The 17358-nt window shown below is 37.8% G+C and overlaps 2 protein-coding genes and 1 pseudogene across 2 annotated transcripts; 1 reads left to right on the plus strand and 2 right to left on the minus strand.

Moving 5' to 3' along the window:
• Positions 1–406: 406 nt before the first annotated feature.
• On the minus strand, positions 407–3389 carry LOC111342975 (PI-PLC X domain-containing protein 3). Its single transcript, XM_022950102.2, has one exon. It carries the CDS (start codon positions 3139–3141, stop codon positions 2161–2163), a length of 981 nt encoding a protein of 326 aa, XP_022805837.2. The 5' UTR covers positions 3142–3389; the 3' UTR covers positions 407–2160.
• An 894-nt stretch (positions 3390–4283) lies between these two features.
• On the plus strand, positions 4284–11113 carry LOC148726190 (uncharacterized). Its single transcript, XM_088726991.1, has 5 exons — positions 4284–4702; positions 5119–5230; positions 6539–6578; positions 8781–8910; positions 9223–11113. Exons 1-5 carry the CDS (start codon positions 4373–4375, stop codon positions 9742–9744), a joined length of 1134 nt encoding a protein of 377 aa, XP_088583117.1. The 5' UTR covers positions 4284–4372; the 3' UTR covers positions 9745–11113.
• A 2600-nt stretch (positions 11114–13713) lies between these two features.
• Positions 13714–16698, minus strand: LOC148726191 (snaclec coagulation factor X-activating enzyme light chain 1-like; annotated as a pseudogene).
• Between the last annotated feature and the right edge of the window lie 660 nt (positions 16699–17358).

Below are 17358 nucleotides of genomic sequence, written 5' to 3' on the forward strand. Positions count from 1 at the left end.
CTTAATCACAAACAGTTGATGGTTAAGTGCTGATCAACATACTACTGGATTTTACAAGTCAGGGGCGGATCAGGAATTTTTGATGGGGGGGGTCCAAACTTTGGTTCAGAAAGGACTGTTGGACTCTTTTGAGGCAAATTACCTCTCCCCCACACCCCCTCCCACCAGTTGTGGTTGCACGTTATAATTCCTTGGCCACTTACCATTTACTTGGATTCATTCATTTAAAAAATCAGCCAGTTAAAAAGTGATATACGATCCTGCGGGTATAAAAATTTCAGTGTCAAAGTTGTAAGCGTCAGGTCTGATGGGGGGTCCGAACCCCCCGGACCCTCCCCCTGGATACGCCACTGCAAGTCCAGCTTCACTTTTAAGTTAAAGTTAAGGTAGATGTATGTAAACTCCATTTAGAGATGGTCAAATGATAATTTTATTTTATATATTATTTTATCGGCACATATTTTAATTGTACATCAATACGATTCCACTTGTACAATACAATTCCACTTGTACATTAATTTGTACATCAATGTCACTGATAGGGCTAAAAGAAAAAAAACCTGTTTAACATATGTTTTCACTCGAAAAAAAAAAAGGAAGTTAACGATGGAATATAAACCACAGGTATATTGCAGGGCTTTGCTGTTTAAAGAGCACTCTCCCAGGAATGTTTAAATTTGAGCCGAGGATCTGCTAATAAATAGCTAATTTGAACTTAACAAATTGCACAATTTTTTTTTCAATAAATTTTTTGAATTCTCTCTCATCAAAAACACATTCAATCAGCAAAGATAATAAGAATAACTTTCTCCAAGTGTGTTTTAAGTAACAAGTATTAGATATGCACTCTCTAAATTAAACTTGATTGGGGCATGCTCTCATAAGTGGCAATCTTCAGGACTCGACACTAACGGTAGCCCACTAGCCACAGACTAGTAATAATTCAGTTTTGGCTAGTGGTTTTGGGTTTCCACTAGCCAGTTTGGCTCGTAAATGAACTGACTTTGTCGTAGCATCTAAGATGTCACCAGCCACTTGTCTAGAACATTGAAAAGTTAGCATTGAGCCCTGATTCTCTTGGTCAGAATATCGGCCACCGAATACAATACTACTCTGATATTAAAGTGACCATTCTCAACTTTGCCTTTTAGGGTTATCTTTCCAGAATGCAAAGTCATAATTCCACTTAGCCCTCTCCCAAGATCTCATTGGCAATTATTCTCCTTACCGTCTGCTATAAAATTCTTGATATTAGTTTTGGAGAATTCAGTACTGGATCAACTAAGAATCCCCTAATTTACATTTTTCTGTATTCTCATCACTTGTCTGCTTAATATTGTATTGATAACGTGAGGAGAAATTCTGTCTTAGTCACTCATAGGAGTTTAAGGGTTAGCTGATAAACCATTCTATTTAGGTGGATCTTTCACAAGCCAAAAATACCCAAAGCTATATTTCTTCCATCTCTAGGCCAAGATATTATGTTTGATGCTGGATTTATGTCTCTATATTACAGAATGATACCTCACGGAACTAACCTAGCCTTACAAGGAGGTCAGTGTGATTTGGTTGTAGCTGTTGAACATTTCACTACTGCTGTATACCATATCCTCCATCTTTTTTACAAGCCAGTGGTATGATATTTTCACAAGAGGATCTGATCTCTCCTTACTAACACATCCTGATGAGTTCCAATGCAATCTGCCCCCCCCCCCCCCGTACCTTGTCTTTGAAACACTGAGATATTGGGGAAAGTGCAGTTATTTACAGAATCCATTTGGCCCAGATTACGGTAGTTCTAGCATATTTCTTTTGAATCATGTATCTTTAAAAAGCGTGTCTGTCAAAGCTGTAACAAAGCAGGGTTTTTAGCTTAGCATAAGGAATTACTTAGCAAGCATAATCTGCCCCAAGATCAATGTTTTTATTCTATAGACGTGAGACTCATGCCCAAGCCTGGTGTGAGCAAAGCTTAAGAATGCAATTTTAATTTGCTGACTCATTGCAGGATGCCAGGAATATTAGGGGCCATGGCTTTGGTTAAGGATGGATTTATATCCCCATTTAATCCGTTTTCTAGATAGCCCTTTTCAACAGCCTCGTCTTTGGTTATCAAAACTTCGGCTTCACTTTTATATAGTCTTTCAACATATTAGTGTTTTAGAAAAAATAATTCAGGCTGATGACAGTTGGGATAAAATCGCCAAATTCAACGAAGTCAGCGATGATAATATTAAACTTGTGACACTTCGTACCACAAAGAGCCTTTAGCCACCCAGTTACATGGCAGTTGCATCTCGAAGCCAAAACATCTTTTAAAGTGCTTGTCATGTTTTGAATCACAGTTGAAGTTTGTGGTGTGAGAATAGCTTGTGTCACTTGAAAGGCATCTTCCGAAAAACTGGACGCTTTTGACTGTTTGTTGAGAAACTCTATCAGTAGTTTCCTATCCGCAGTGTTCGGCCACGGGGAGCAGATTAAATGGGGTGGCCAGAAACAGGGGTAAGCATCGACTACGCCATAGTCGTGATAAATAATTATGACCTTTTCTTCATTCCCCCACATTTCTTGAAGAGTGACATTCGGGCCATCTGCGCCGGGAACGCGGAAAATCTCGCTGAACGATGCAAGCAGGGTATCTGCAAGTTTTTCATGGGCAGCTTGATCCATTTTGTAGAAATGATTGAAGTCTAAAATGACAATCTCTTTCGGATAATTGGCCACAAACCGGTTCACTTCGTCCAAGACTTGGTCTATCGTCCAACCATACAACCCGTGTAGCACACGTATCGTTTTCTCTTCGGCTCTGTAGGCGACTCGGAGATCCAGATAACGAATCCCTGACAAAAGCTGTTCGTAAATTGTCATTGACTGTGTGACAGACCAACTGTGGATGACAGACTTTGCTACCTTTCCAAAAATACTTCCGAGCGTTTGAATGGCAGATGACTCGTCTGGACCAATCTCCATGTTTTGATCGAGAAAAAATGTCCCCGAATCGTGAGACCCTGGGATCACTAAATCTTTCAATGGACATAGTTGTTTTTCATTTGGTAAATTCTCCATCCATTGAGAATAATCGTTGTCTTCCAGAGCCTTTATGTGAAGAACTTCAAAATCGTCGACTAAATTTTCCGCCATAATGTTTTGCTTCTTCAAGGCCACTCTGTGGGGAGGGGTAAGGAAGCAGTCGCTGTTGTGGAACTCAGTCCTCTTTCGATTTCGCTTGCTTGTACTTATTTAGTTCAAATGTCATGTATCCCGAATACCTAAAAGAGATCTCAGTAGAGTTTAATCCATGACATAGGTCCAGCGACTTTGCTAATGTCGAAAAAAGAAATCGTTGACTTTAAGTTGCTTCTCCGTGTGGACTCAATATTCACAAGAGGAAACATTACGTCAATCGAAAGCCAAATTTATAAATAGATTTTCACGTGAAGTAAAATACACGTGATCAAATAATAATTTACCATGGAAAACCGAAAATAAACTAGTGTTAATTTCACGAAACAAGCGATTTTTCGGCGTAGACTTTTTGTAGATACAAACTTTGAGAAAACCCAAATTTACAAATGGATTTTCAGGTGAAGTAAAATACACGTGACCAAATAAAATTACCATGGAAAACGATTAATAAATTAAAGTGTTAATTTCACGAAACAAGCGATTTTAAGGCGTACACTTGCTGTAGATATAAACTTTGAGAATATCGGCTTATGACAGGTGTTTTCTAATTAGGACATCACGGATAGTATGTCGTGTCGTAAAGAAACTGAAATGCTATTGGCATCCCGTTGTGATGGTTTCGTACAAATAAAAAGAGGTACAGTATGTTTCCTCTTTTAGAACTTTACTGCTAATGAAAAAGTCCTACCGGATTCATTTAAAAATGATGAACGATGGAATAGTCACTGTGGAAAAGCTGAATACTGCAATGACTTACGAAAAGAATGACGTTATATTCCAAAACTCTGAACAATACACCCACCTCTTACTGCAGTTTAATGCAGGCTTCGTTGAATATTGGTGGTTTAAAAGAACCCGCCGAGCTGAATAATTTATGCGATGCACGGATAATAGTAAAAAATTAAGGACAAATTTTACGTAGAATTGATACAGCAGAAAACCTGTATCAAAGAAGCAAGTTCTATTTTATATCAAGATAGGTGTTTAATTTCTTCAATTTTATTATTTACCTGAGACTATTTTCCATAAAATTGGTAATTGTTGTCAATATGTGTTTAAGGATTGGGAACTATATTTTTCACGGTTGTCAAACCTGTCAAATGACTTGGCCTGATCCGCGCCTTTGGGGGAAATTAATTCATAGCAAACAGGACTGACGTGGGCTAGTCTAAATTTGTGCTCAAACATGAATTTGAAAGAAGCCCTTTTCTTGATATTGCTCACAACTTTTGTTTTTGTTGCTGAAGGAAACTTAGTTCGTCGTTCATCGAATATTAAAACGATGGAGAATAAGCAGCTTTTAGGGTACGCTTTCAAACGTTTCAATTCTGCCAGTATGCTATCGTGCGGTCAAGAATGTTTGAGATCCGCGTCGTGTTCTTCCACAAACTTCAAGTTTTTCTCCAAGAAGGAGGACGAAGGAGTTTGTGAACTGAACAAACACGACATCTCCGTTGTAGATGAGAAAAACAACTTTGATGATCACGAAGGAGTAACATTTTCTATTTTCCTCAAGGTAAACAGCAGGATACTACAAGTTATTCGACATTTCGAAAGAGCAACTAGAAACACAAATTAAAGCTGAAAATTTCCTGGAAGATTCAACAAGTTAGTAGGAACGGATTGCGTTTATCGCATTGTTCAAAATTTCAAGGGACTCACAGACTTTATTTCGAAAAATGTGAAGTACTCGAAATGAAACACTTTCGCTCCTCATCTATAATGTTGACAGTATATTAAATATTAACCTCTCTTTTAAACTAATATACGTTCAATTCCTTTTTTTCCGTAATTTTCTGTCTAAATCCTTATGGTTTGTATCTTGACTTTCAACTTCTTTAACAAAGAAACTTCTCTTTCCAGTTTAAGTCTCTAACTGACAAGCAAAATAATATTCTCGGCATTTTTATTTTGCAATTTTTATTTTTTCAGGGATGTTTGTTCGCTAGCTGCCTTAACGGAGGATCATGTTTTCCCAGCAAAAAAAGCCAAACTTTTTCCTGCTTGTGCAAACTGCCTTGGACTGGTGAGAGATGCGAAACCGGTGGGTGATTACAAGCACTTTGATTTCCTCACTTGAAGAATCGAAGCAAAAACTTGAAATTAGGGATCACTTATAAGTTGCGAAATTAATTTTGATGTTTAATTAGCAATTGACAGCTTTCAGCTATTTCGATCAACCGAATTTGTTATTGGTTAAAAGTAATTAATATTGGCTTTTACAATCGTTTCCCCTCCCCTCCCTCCCCCCCCCCCCCCGCACACACCACACACACAAACAGAAATAAATCTTTAATTATCAGTCGTTTTTCTAACGGACCGCTTTAAATTGGTCATTTCCCGACGGAGTAAAAAGTCTTGAATACCAAGAAGATAAAAAATAGTAGTTTTAATAGAATTTTAATCTCACCGTAAAAAACAGTCGAACTTCAAGGAGCCGAGTCGTTTTTTAAATAAATTTATTGACAGTGTTCAAACCTAAACATTTTCTTCGACCAATTCAGGGCTTCTAAAGAAAGCCTTGGTTTCCTTTCTTTGTCAACAAAAGCGAATTCATTTTAAATAAAAAATCTGATTATAATGCTAACTGTGAAAAACTTGTCGAAAACGCTCTCATCTGAGTTTTAACTGATAGAGCCACGAATTTCAAGACCTTAGTTCTCTGCCGAGGTCAGATCTGTGTTTTGGGAGCTACCTATGTAGTTTTTGAAAGCATAAAACTCATAAATGTAGCTTAGTACGCTTAAATCTCTCCTTTTGCTTCATAAGAACGGGGAAGCTAAAGAAAAGCCGTCATCAATCAAATATCTCAGCTGAAAAAATGTTTTTAGTTGAGGACGTCGATTTGGCTTTGTGATGGTTGAATATACTGACCAATGAAACAATTATTTATTTCTATTCTTCAACAGCTCAGCTACGAAGCTGTGAAAACATTGTATGGCTGTATGCGTAGCTTCTTCAGCTTGAAGTTAATTGGCACCTGTCAATAACAAATTAAATAAGCGACGTTAAAAAAAGAACAACACTAGTAATAAAAGAAAATGGGTTTAAAAAATTGAACGACAGCTTTTGAAATAAACAGCCGCGATACTGAAAAAACTAAATCATTAAATTCATTTTGTCAGCGTGCTGAAAACTTCTGCCGTTAACTCACGATAGCAGGTAATGGGCTCCTGACGATAGCCTCAGCATAATTTTCTAAGAACTTGTGGCAGGGCCTGATGCGTAAAGTTCAACCTTGTTCCCAGGACTTTTTCCCTTAGTTGGCGGAAAAGGCCGTGGGAACGAGGTTAGCGTGAAAATGTGCTGGCTCTCTTACGATCACATACTGACAGGGTGTATTTCTTTTCAGAACTACTGACGTCTTGCAAGGAAATACATGGCAAGAAATTGTAAATAATAATTACTGAAATATCTGAAACTTTGTTTAGTAGATATACATTTAGCTACTGGCTAAACTGAGTACCGCGTAGGTATATTTAAGTGGTTATGTTTCGAACGTGATGACTCGCGGCAAAATAAAATAACTCGTGGCAAAATAAAATAATTCGCGGCAAAATAAAATAACTCGCGGCAAAATAAAATAACTCGGGGCAAAACATTGAACTCACGACAAAACAAAATTTAAAATTATTGTGAGGGTGAGCGGCTGATATCGCTCAAATACTGACTACGTATTGCGTATGACGCTGTGTATTTTAACATGGCGGATTACGAATCACCTTATATTCGTACCCTGGCCTAAAATTGTATTTCAACCAAAGCCTCTGTTTTTCGAGTCTTTTAAAATTCATTCAAGGGTCAGACACTGACTGCGCATGACACTGTGTATTTCAAAAGATGGGTTACGAAATTGTCCTTTACTGTGAGTCTAGCAAAGAAAGTGTGTTCTTGAATGACAATTTTTTGCTGTATGTGCGGTTTTTTCTTTTGCCGTGCGTCTTTTTCCTTTTGCCGTGACTCTTTTTTCTTTTGCCTCGAGGTTATTTTGTTTTGCTGCGAGGTTATTTCTTTTGCCGTGACTAGGCCTAGCCACAAGTTACCGATGAATCCCAAAAAAGTTGCCGATAAAAGTGTCTAAAATTTGCCAAAAAGTTACTACTTTTTCAAAAAGTTGCCGAAAAGTTGCTGAATTTCCAAAAAGATGGCGAAGACTTGCCAAAATTTTTCTGCTTTTGTTACCTTTTTTGGGTGTTAAAGATTAAAAATTCGCACATTGCTTCTCATCAAAACTTTATTTGTCAAAGTCCAGTGATAATATCAGAGGTTCTTTCCATTTCACCTGATCAACAAATAGTCACTGTAATTGTCCGCCATCTTGAAAAACGTGCAACGTGATACCGCTGACCTCGTGATAAGGCATCACAAAAATCAACCCATGGGGGGGGGGGGGGAACTAATTATTGTATTTTAGAATAAATTGAATAAATGTCTATCGAAAACTGACCAATGTGGCTCAAAACGCGAAGAAAGTGGCTTCAAAGAACCTCAAAAAGCCCAAAGTTGCCGAAAATTCTAAAAGTTGCCAAAATTCTAAAAAGTTGCCGAAAATCTCAAAAGTTGCCGAAAAGTTGCCGAACAACTTGTGGCTAGGCCTACCCGTGACAGTCGTGGGCCACCGTTAGTCTACACTTACTCCGCGGGGATCTGTTGTCATGATTGGTTGTTACTTTAGGTTAGAATTTCCTCGTGAAGTTATGAATTTTCCATGCACAGAATGTCAGTTTCAGGGCCATTGGCGGAAAACGAAAAACGACTTGACTTGACCTGCCATCCGTTTTCCAAATTCCATGAGAAAACGAAAAACGAAAATTGAAGTCTAATTTTGTTTTTTACAGTGCAGCGAAAAACGAAAAACAAAAAAACCAAAAAAGGAAAACGAAAAGGAAATTTGATTTTCATTTTCCTACGCAATTGAAAATCGGTTGGTACTAAGGTACACGCACTGTGTGCATCTTGCAAGTAATTTGAGAATATAACAGAACACCTGCAGAGTGCAAAAAGCACGAAAGAGATTTTCAACTTTTGTTTTGTGAATATGTCAAGATGGTAAAAAAAAACTTAGGCCCAGAAAAATATGTTTAAGAAACTAAGTTCCCTTTCATTATGATCCAATGGGTAGCGAAGTGCATGTGCTATATTTAACAATTATTCGCCGAGGGCGAGGTGAATATCGTCGAATAATCCCCGAGACGAAGTCGAGGGGATTATTCGACAATATTCACCGAACCTGAGGCGAATAATTGTTTTAGTATAATTTCAGAGCTGAACGACAGAGAAATTTCTAAAATCATAACATTTTAGTAACATTTATTAACTTTTTATTTTAACATTTTATATAAACCGCGTGGAGCAGTTTATATAGCGTCATATAAGGAACCACTCGACCAATCAGATTGCTTGAAACTCTTTGCTCAGCTCTGAAATTATACTAAATATATAAATATATATATCACAAGGTAAAACTATGTCTTAAAATTTTAGCTGCAATTCAGTTCCGATTAATATTTATCTTTTTTCTCGTTTGGGTTTACTAGCTTGTCTGTTTCATTGCTTTTTTTGTTTTGTTTGTTTGCTTGTTTATTTAAAATCAGGTCCACATTAAACAAAGCTCACTTACTGAGGGTAGAATCTGCGAAGGTTTCCGTGTACTGTCACATGACTAACCTTGACGGATGCGGTGGAGGCGGATGGACGCTGGTTATGAAAATGAATGGCACACAGGTGCGAAAATATATCTCTAGGCGACTGATCACTGAGTAAACCTGTGGGCCAATCTGTTTGTGGTCAGCCAGCCAGTAGGTTTGTCAGTCGGTCAGGCTATCTGCCCATTTATCACTTGTCTGTCTGTGTTCTTTGTCACAGTCCTTTGGCAATTCAGTCGCTTCAGTTCTGTATTACATTGATGTAATTCAGCTAATAAATTAAAGTCCTGAAGATTGTTGATATGCAAAATACTGGTGATAAATAAGGTCAACGAACAAACCAAAATTGTTAGCTTTTACCCTTTTTTTTTTTTTTTTTTTACCAATGCAGAACACTTTTCGTTACAACTCTGAACTCTGGAGCAACAATGAAACCTTTAATCTGGAAGGAGGAAAGACTGGGTTTGACTCACAAGAGGTTAAACTACCAACCTACTGGAGCACACAGTTCACCAAGATCTGCCTTGGTATGAAGATCGGACAACACATCAACTTCGCTGTTATCAATAAGCAAGCTAGCTCTCTGCACTCACTGATTGCTGATGGAAAACACCGTAACACTTCACTACATCGTGACACGTGGAAGTTGCTGATTGGTTCACAAGCTTCCTTGCAATCCAATTGCAACAAAGAAGGGTTTAACGTTGTGACCGAAAGTAACGAGACAAAGTGGCCAAAGGTGAGGATTGGTATCCTTGGTAACAATGAAGATGACTGTTTCACTTGTGATTCCAGGATTGGCTTTGGAGCGGAGTCGTCGATGGACGTAAGTGACAATTCATGTGGAAATGAAGCTTCTCGGGGTTACGGAGATACACATATCAAAGCGATGGGATACATCTTGGTACAGTAAGAAAACGGAATGGTAGCAAGCACTCAAGATTTATCGTTGACGTTTTTAAGGTCAGGCGCCAGTTCCAAGAAGAACTTTGGTCGGTAGGGTATCGGAAACATAAGAAAGGCAATGAAAAATTTGACAAAAGACATTTGTAGACGAAAAGTTTTTTCGTGTAGCTCAACTATTTTGAGAGCGGTAAGATTTGAGAAGCCATTGCCTTCAAACTCCGATCTGCAAGCTTTTGGATATATTTATTCCCAAGTTAAATGATGATTAGTTTGCCCCTCGATTGGTTGCGGATCTGTCCGTCAGCCTGCCTAGCAGCCAGTTATTTAATTGGTCGAGCTGTCAGTCAGTCAGTCAGTTGGTCGGATTGTTAGTTTGACAATCAGTCAGTTAGTAAGTTGTTTGTGCTGTCAATCAGGCATTCAGTCAGTTGTTCGGGCTTTCAATCAGTTGGTTGAACGGGCTGTCAGTCAGGCAGTCAGTCGGATGGTCGAGCTGTCGCTCAGTCAGTCAGTCAGCCAATCAGTCAGTTAGTCATTTCGTAGGTTGTCAGCGCACTCTTGTCATTAGTATTTTGGGATACATATGAAATATATAGAGGATATAACATAGCCACTTGAGGACACGAATTTTATCTTCGGGTGCTGTAAGTATCTCTTACGAGTGAGCGAAGCGAACGGGTGAGAGATATTTTCACCACTCGAAGATAAAATTGGTATCCCAAAGCGGCCATGTAATGTTCTTTTATTTATTTATTTATTTATTTATTTTATTTATTACAGTTTCTCCAAATCTAGATTAAATTAAATTACTAAATAGATGCATAAATAAATACATAGACATAAACAGAATAAATAAATAATGATGATGGAGAGGCAGCATCCAAAAGCGTCCTCGACACCATACGAGGGATGCTCTCAAGTAAGATATAATATTAAAAAACAGTTATCATAGTATAGAGTTTGATATCTAAGTATTACATTGAATCAAATCTAAAAATTCTAAGTATTACCAAGGAATGAAGTAACTTTATGTTTAAGGCTAGAAATACTAGCAGAATCCTTTATATTATTTGGAAGACTGTTCCATTCATTCACAACACGGATAAAAAAGCTATATTTAAAAATATTTGTTCTACTGTACACGCTAACTAGGTCAAGAGAATCATTCTTCCTTAAGTTATAATCTACACTACGATCTTCACAGAAAAGCAACTTATCAGAAATATCCATATCATAATGCCCATTCATTAAATTGAATAAAAAAACAACATCCCTGATGTATCTTCTATGAAATAAACTATGTGATTTTAATTTCTTTAATCTAACATCATAATCCTCATCAGATTTAAGAATAAACTTAGTTTCCCTCCTCTGAATTGCCTCTATTTTATTGATATTGCGTTCTGTATGAGGATTCCAGGTTTCACATGAATACTCGAGCAGGGGTCTGACAAGACTGCGGTATAATGTTTTCAATGTAGTGATATCTTTCAAATCTCTACATGTTCTTTTCACCAGACCAAGAATCTTATTAGCCCTAGCGCATACAGAATCTACGTGTGCGTTCCATGATAAATTGGAGCTGGTGAGAAGGCCTAAATCCCTATGTATATGTACACCGTTTAGGTAATAGTCCCAAACTAAAGGACTCTTTTTCATAGTAATTCTCATGATCTTACATTTCTTTGTGTTTATTTTCATTTTATAATCCTTACACCAATCAGCTATCTTATCCAAGTCACTCTGAAAGGACTTCATGTTCTGTTTATTTTACAGATACTGGTAAAATTTCACTTTGCAGACGCAGACAAAAATATTTTGTTTGACAGTGTATCCAATCAGCTTCTCATTTTTATAAGTTTCAAAAATTGAAAACGAGAAATTTTAGGGTTGTTTTCGGCGGAAAAACGTGCTGTGGTTACAAACAGAAATAACAACACAATTGTCTTCTTCGAAGCCATACCTCCCTTTAGTTCTAGTAAACTGTTGAATTGTAGTGAATATGATTCAGTTAATAAAGAATCATTGGAATTATGGGTTCGTGTTTAATTTGAAATAAAAAAATTGTTTCCAGACAAACAGTTTGTCGAGGGGGAAAAATTGGTGGGAAATGAAGAGTGCTAAAAGGAATTTGGCTTGGCTCTTTAAAGAAAGAATTAATGCGAATCATAGTTTTAAAAAGTTGAATAACGTGCAAACGGCTTGACCCTCCTGGTTTGCTATCATGCAGTCAGTGATAGTTAGAAATAGGTGGCGTTCTTCTACAAAATCATATTCAATTTGCCCTCTAAGAAGGACGGCAAAGTAACTTGGTAATGAACAAACACGACATTTCTGTTGTTGAGGAAATTATCAACTCTATCAATTTAAAATGTGTTACTTTTCCAATGCTGCTGAAGTCAATTCAGCTTTCTGTTTGTTTAAAAGCTGAGCTCTAATATACTCAGATCACTGAATAGAATTCTAAAATCTCTCGGTTCCTTAAGCTTCGTTCTGCTATTTTATTTACACAATTAATGTACGCTTCACTTAACCCTTTTATCAAATCCATTTATCACTCATCAGTACTCTCCAGCTCCCCAAAAAACTGGAGTGCTAACATCTTACAGCCTCAAACATCTGCCATTTTCTCATGAGAAGCTTACTGGTAGTTGCATGTTTGTTCATTTGTGTGATGACAAGTGAATTAGCAGTGTTCAAATTAAACTAAATTTTTCCTTAAACCAATCAAGGGCTTCTTCCGGATAAGATGAATTAACATGACATATCAGGCACAAAATAAAAAAGGTAGCACTTATTAAAGATGAAGCTCTGTGTCTACAAATAATATTTTCAAATGGAAGGGGTACAAAGTACGGTAGTCCTATTAACTTAAACATTTCCGTATACAAAATCAAAAAAACAAAAAAAATTTGACAAGAGTTATGTAAATAAACTTGCTGAAATTTTGAATTTCTATTTGCATGCCAATAATAAGTGAAAAGTTCCCCGAGGGACCTACAGCTTTCTATAGATACATTTAGATTGTTAACGTTGTACAATTAAGAGGCTGAGTCAGAATTAACAAATGGTAAACACCACAGCGTACACTATTGAGTTATGGATGTACTCGGGAGGTTGCTAAGCACGAAAGAAGCGTAAGAGTCGCTCGAGGCGATAGCCGAGAGCGACTCTAGCTTCTTGAGTGCTTAGCAAACCTCCCAAGTGCATCCATAACTCAGTAGTGTACGCTGTGGTGTTTACCATTTGTTTTATAACATAACATTAACACATTGTAGCTAAAGAGTTCCCTTTTATTTAGCAAATCTTACGTGACCAGAACAAAACAAGCGCGCGCGGAAAAATAGTCTGCATTTGTCACGTCAGCAGCGTACACCCATGGGCAAATGGGCGACGCTAAATTGACCAATCAGAGTGCGCGCTTTACTTTGGTTATGTTATAAAAAGATTTGTAGCCAGATCTTGACCATGTGCAGATAAAATTTATTTCTATTTTAATAGCTGTGAGATTTAAATCACGAAAAAAAAAAAACAAAATAAAAAGAGCTGAGCATTTGTTTCCTTTCTTTGTCCATAGTGGAAAATTCAATAAAATTCAACCTGATCATGATGCCACCGACGGAAAAATGTCGAAAACCCGCGCGACTTACGTTCAAGGCGAATAATTTCAAGGTCTTTTTTCTCTTAAAAAATGTCAGATTTGTGTTTTGGATCTTATCATGGGATCTCAGGTTTAAAAACATGAAATTCAACTTTTGTCCAGGAGGGGTAAATTTCTGGGGGGTATTAAAACATAATTTAGTTTTATTAAGAGTTGATAAGGTAGATTGACTACCGTGGAGATTTTCCAAAACCGACGTTTCAAGTGCGAGTTTCAGCGGACTTTTACTTCGACAACTCCATCTCACAAAGATTAACAAGCGCCCAGTCCATTTACTAGTAGATTAGAACACCGTGTATATATCTTTTTGCCTCGTGTTGACGCTTTCTACGTGGAGGCGCGGTGGCCTCATGGTTAGTGCGCTCGACTCCGGATCGAGTGGTCCGGGTTCGAACCCCGGCCGGGACATTGTGTTGTGTTCTTAGGCAAGACACTTTACTCTGACAGTGCCTCTCTTCACCCAGGTGTATAAATGGGTACCGGCAATTAAATGCTGGGGGTAACCCTGCGATGGACTGGTATCCCATCCATGGGGGAGTAGAAATACTCCTAATCGCTTCATGCTACAGAAACTGGAGTTAAGCACCGGCCTAATGGGCCACTAGGCTCGTAAACAGACTTCACCTTTACCTGACGCTTTCTACAAAAGCTAGAAAAGGTCTACATAGCGTCGAGATGGGGTCTATAGAGTCACAAAAAACCTTTCTGGCAAAGAACAAAAGGTGCATCCTGTTGGTTCTCTCGAGAAAAATTACAGATAACGTCGTTCCACTTTTCAGACGGGAGATACTTTCCGGCAAACATGTTGGCACATTTCTCCCTCTTGCTATGACTGTTCGGTTTTCCATTGGCCCATAAAGAAATCCATACGCCCATGTCTTGTACTGATTTTGAATCAGGTTGAGAATGAAACTGTTCTCATCAGCAGATCTGATTATTTGGAAGGTCTCCCCCGTGGCTCTGGCAAATCCTGCGGACCTCGGTCCAATTCTGCGTTGGGGTGTTGAGAATCAGATAACACGATTGAGAATGGAGAACCCATTTTCTCCGACAAACCTATTGTTATCAGCCGGTGGAAAATGAGATGGTTAGGTTAAAAATACTTAAGCCGATTAATTGAATATGATTTTTCGAAGTGGAGTTTAAGAGTGGTGAGGTAAATATCCATCATTAAACCGCAAAATAATCAGAAATTAAATTGTTGACGCGCGATTTTGTCTCTATGGCTGTTCGGAGGTGAATAGTACCTACTCATAGTCTGTTTCGATTGCGCTTGTAAACTGCTAGAAGCTTGCCCACCGAAATACTCAAATTTGCCACCTGAGTTTCTTGACGTTTTTATATAAACGTCAATCAGAAGCTTGATTTTACGTTGTTCACAATAATATTGCTAAGATCGTTGAGAAAACTAAAGGGAAACTTAGCTTTAAAGAATTGCTCACAATTATGAGACATATTTTTTAGGATATTCTAAAGTCTAACGATAGGCCTGCAAAGCGTTGTCAAGGAACAGGTTATGAGTTCAAATGGTTAATAAACATTAAAAGAAATTGCATAAAGTGAAGTCGTTGACCTTCATGAGTTTGATATATGTGCTCTGACCTATCATTATTTTGCCCAAAAATTGCTCAGAAAAGGAAATATTGCTCGAGGTTGCTAGAACCACAAACAGGTGCTCCAAACGCCAAAAGTTGGTCAAAAGTTATCGAGCACGATCAGAACAGGGCTATTTGCTTATCACTTCCTAATCAGCCAATCACGAGCGCAATAAGCACCTTTCACCCATGTTGTACATACTAAAAACACCTAGATCAGTACATATTTACAAATGACTGGACCACCAAATTATCACGTGCTATCGATGCAACGTGACAAGTGGACTTCCACTTCTCAGGGACCGGTCATTATTTATCACGGGGGGAGGGGGGGAAGGAAATTTTAAGAGCGTCAGAGGGCTCTGTAGTTCTCTTTTGACCCCACTCATTGGCAGTTCATTGCCAGTCAATTTTCCAGTCCCCCTCTTACTACTCTGTTGGCGGCAACTTTTCCCTCTTCTATTCCCCCTGTAATCCATGTGTCCCCCCCCCATCCTTCACCCCATCCTTCAGGCTACAAATAATGACAGGTCTCTTAGAACATGCGCAGTATAAATCTTACCTGTGAAAGCAATGTGAAAGTCGTTTCTTCCTGATCAGCAAAGTTACTTCTTTCGTTCACAACGGAAATGTCGTGCTTGTTCAGTTCACAAGTTCTTTCAATGCTTTTCTTCATGGAGGACAACTTGAAGTTGGTGGAACTACACCAGATGTTTCTCAGACATTCTTGACCGCACGATGACAAACTGGGTGAGTCAAACCGTTGCTAGCTCATGTTCATGCTCCCATAGAAACAGATACCTCCTTAAAAACTTCATAATCAAGTAACAATCTCCGAAATTATGCATACCAGTCACATGACTTATATGGATAAGTAGCGTTGTTTTCATATCTCCAGTAGCAACCGTACTCCAGCTTTTATAGCCAGTAATTGTAAGTTAACGGTCAATCGTTGAAATTACCTGATGAGTGTGGTCATTTTCGACCATACGAAACAGGGCTGTCGTAATAAAACGATGAACTACCTCTGAAGTCTTGAACCAGTTCGTAATAATTATTAATGCTCCTCTAAGAGTTGAGCGCTCTTCGAAATACATTCAAATCAAGTTCAAGAATATATATATATATATATATATATATATATATATATAGAAAGTTTAAAACATTGCGAGGATGGACAACTTCTGACGTAAAAAATATAAAAAATTTCACTAAGAAACGTTTCGGTCAGAGACCTTCAGTTATTCACAACTTTTGAAATGAAAAAAGAGCATTAAATAGGATCGAAGTGCTAATGATTACGTAATTACAGATAACGACTAATGAACTGGTGCTAATGAAAAGATAACAAAAAATCCAATTACAAAGAAAGGAATGGACAAAATACAAGAAACAAACCCTAAAAACTAAGAGATAAGAATACTAAATATGTTAATAAGAATACTAAATATTATCATATTTAGTATTCGTATCTCTTAGTTTTTAGGAATGAATAAAGGCTGATAGTTTCGAAAGAAACTGTTTGGGGCTGCGTCGGTGGGAGTAACGAAATAGTTTGGATATATCAACAAAGTTGAAATGGTAAATTGGCCACCGTAATGATTACAAAAGCTGACGTTTCGAGCGTTAGCCCTTCGTCGGAGTGACGCTCCGACGAAGGGCTAACGCTCGAAACGTCAGCTTTTGTAATCATTACGGTGACCATCTTAGTTTTTAGTTCTTGTATCCCTACAGACCTGTTTAGTGGTTGCCCACTCATCAAGGGATTTTAATGGTAGAATAATGCGATACCATCGCTTATATATTACACTAATTGCTAATTAATATATTGCTAATTATATATATTAATTGCTAATTGCTAATTTAACATTACTAATTATATTGCTAATTTAATATTACTAATAATATTGCTAATTTAATATTTACTAATATTAATTACTAATATTAATTGGCTTGTCGGGAAATGTAGTTACGTCCTTTTTTCCTCTCATAATATATATATATATATATATATATATATATATATATATATATATATATAACTAACTGCATAAACATTCCCGCCGGCATCAACAAACGACTGTCCTCCCTGTCATCTGACAAAGCATCCTTTGACCAAGCCGCACCCCCATACCAGAAAGCACTCGACGAAAGTGGATACCACTACACCCTAAAGTACGAACCAGCCAAAACAAGCAAACGGAGAAACCGACAACGCAATAACATCCTCTGGTACAACCCTCCTTTTAGCAAGAACACCAGCACCAACATCGGACACAAATTCCTCACCCTAGTAGACAAGCACTTTCCCAAAGATCACAAGCTCAGAAAAATCTTTAACCGAAACTCCATCAAAATCAGTTAC

This window comes from Stylophora pistillata, chromosome 7 (genome assembly GCF_964205215.1).
Source record: "Stylophora pistillata chromosome 7, jaStyPist1.2, whole genome shotgun sequence".
In the NCBI taxonomy this organism is placed as follows: Eukaryota; Metazoa; Cnidaria; class Anthozoa; order Scleractinia; family Pocilloporidae; genus Stylophora; species Stylophora pistillata.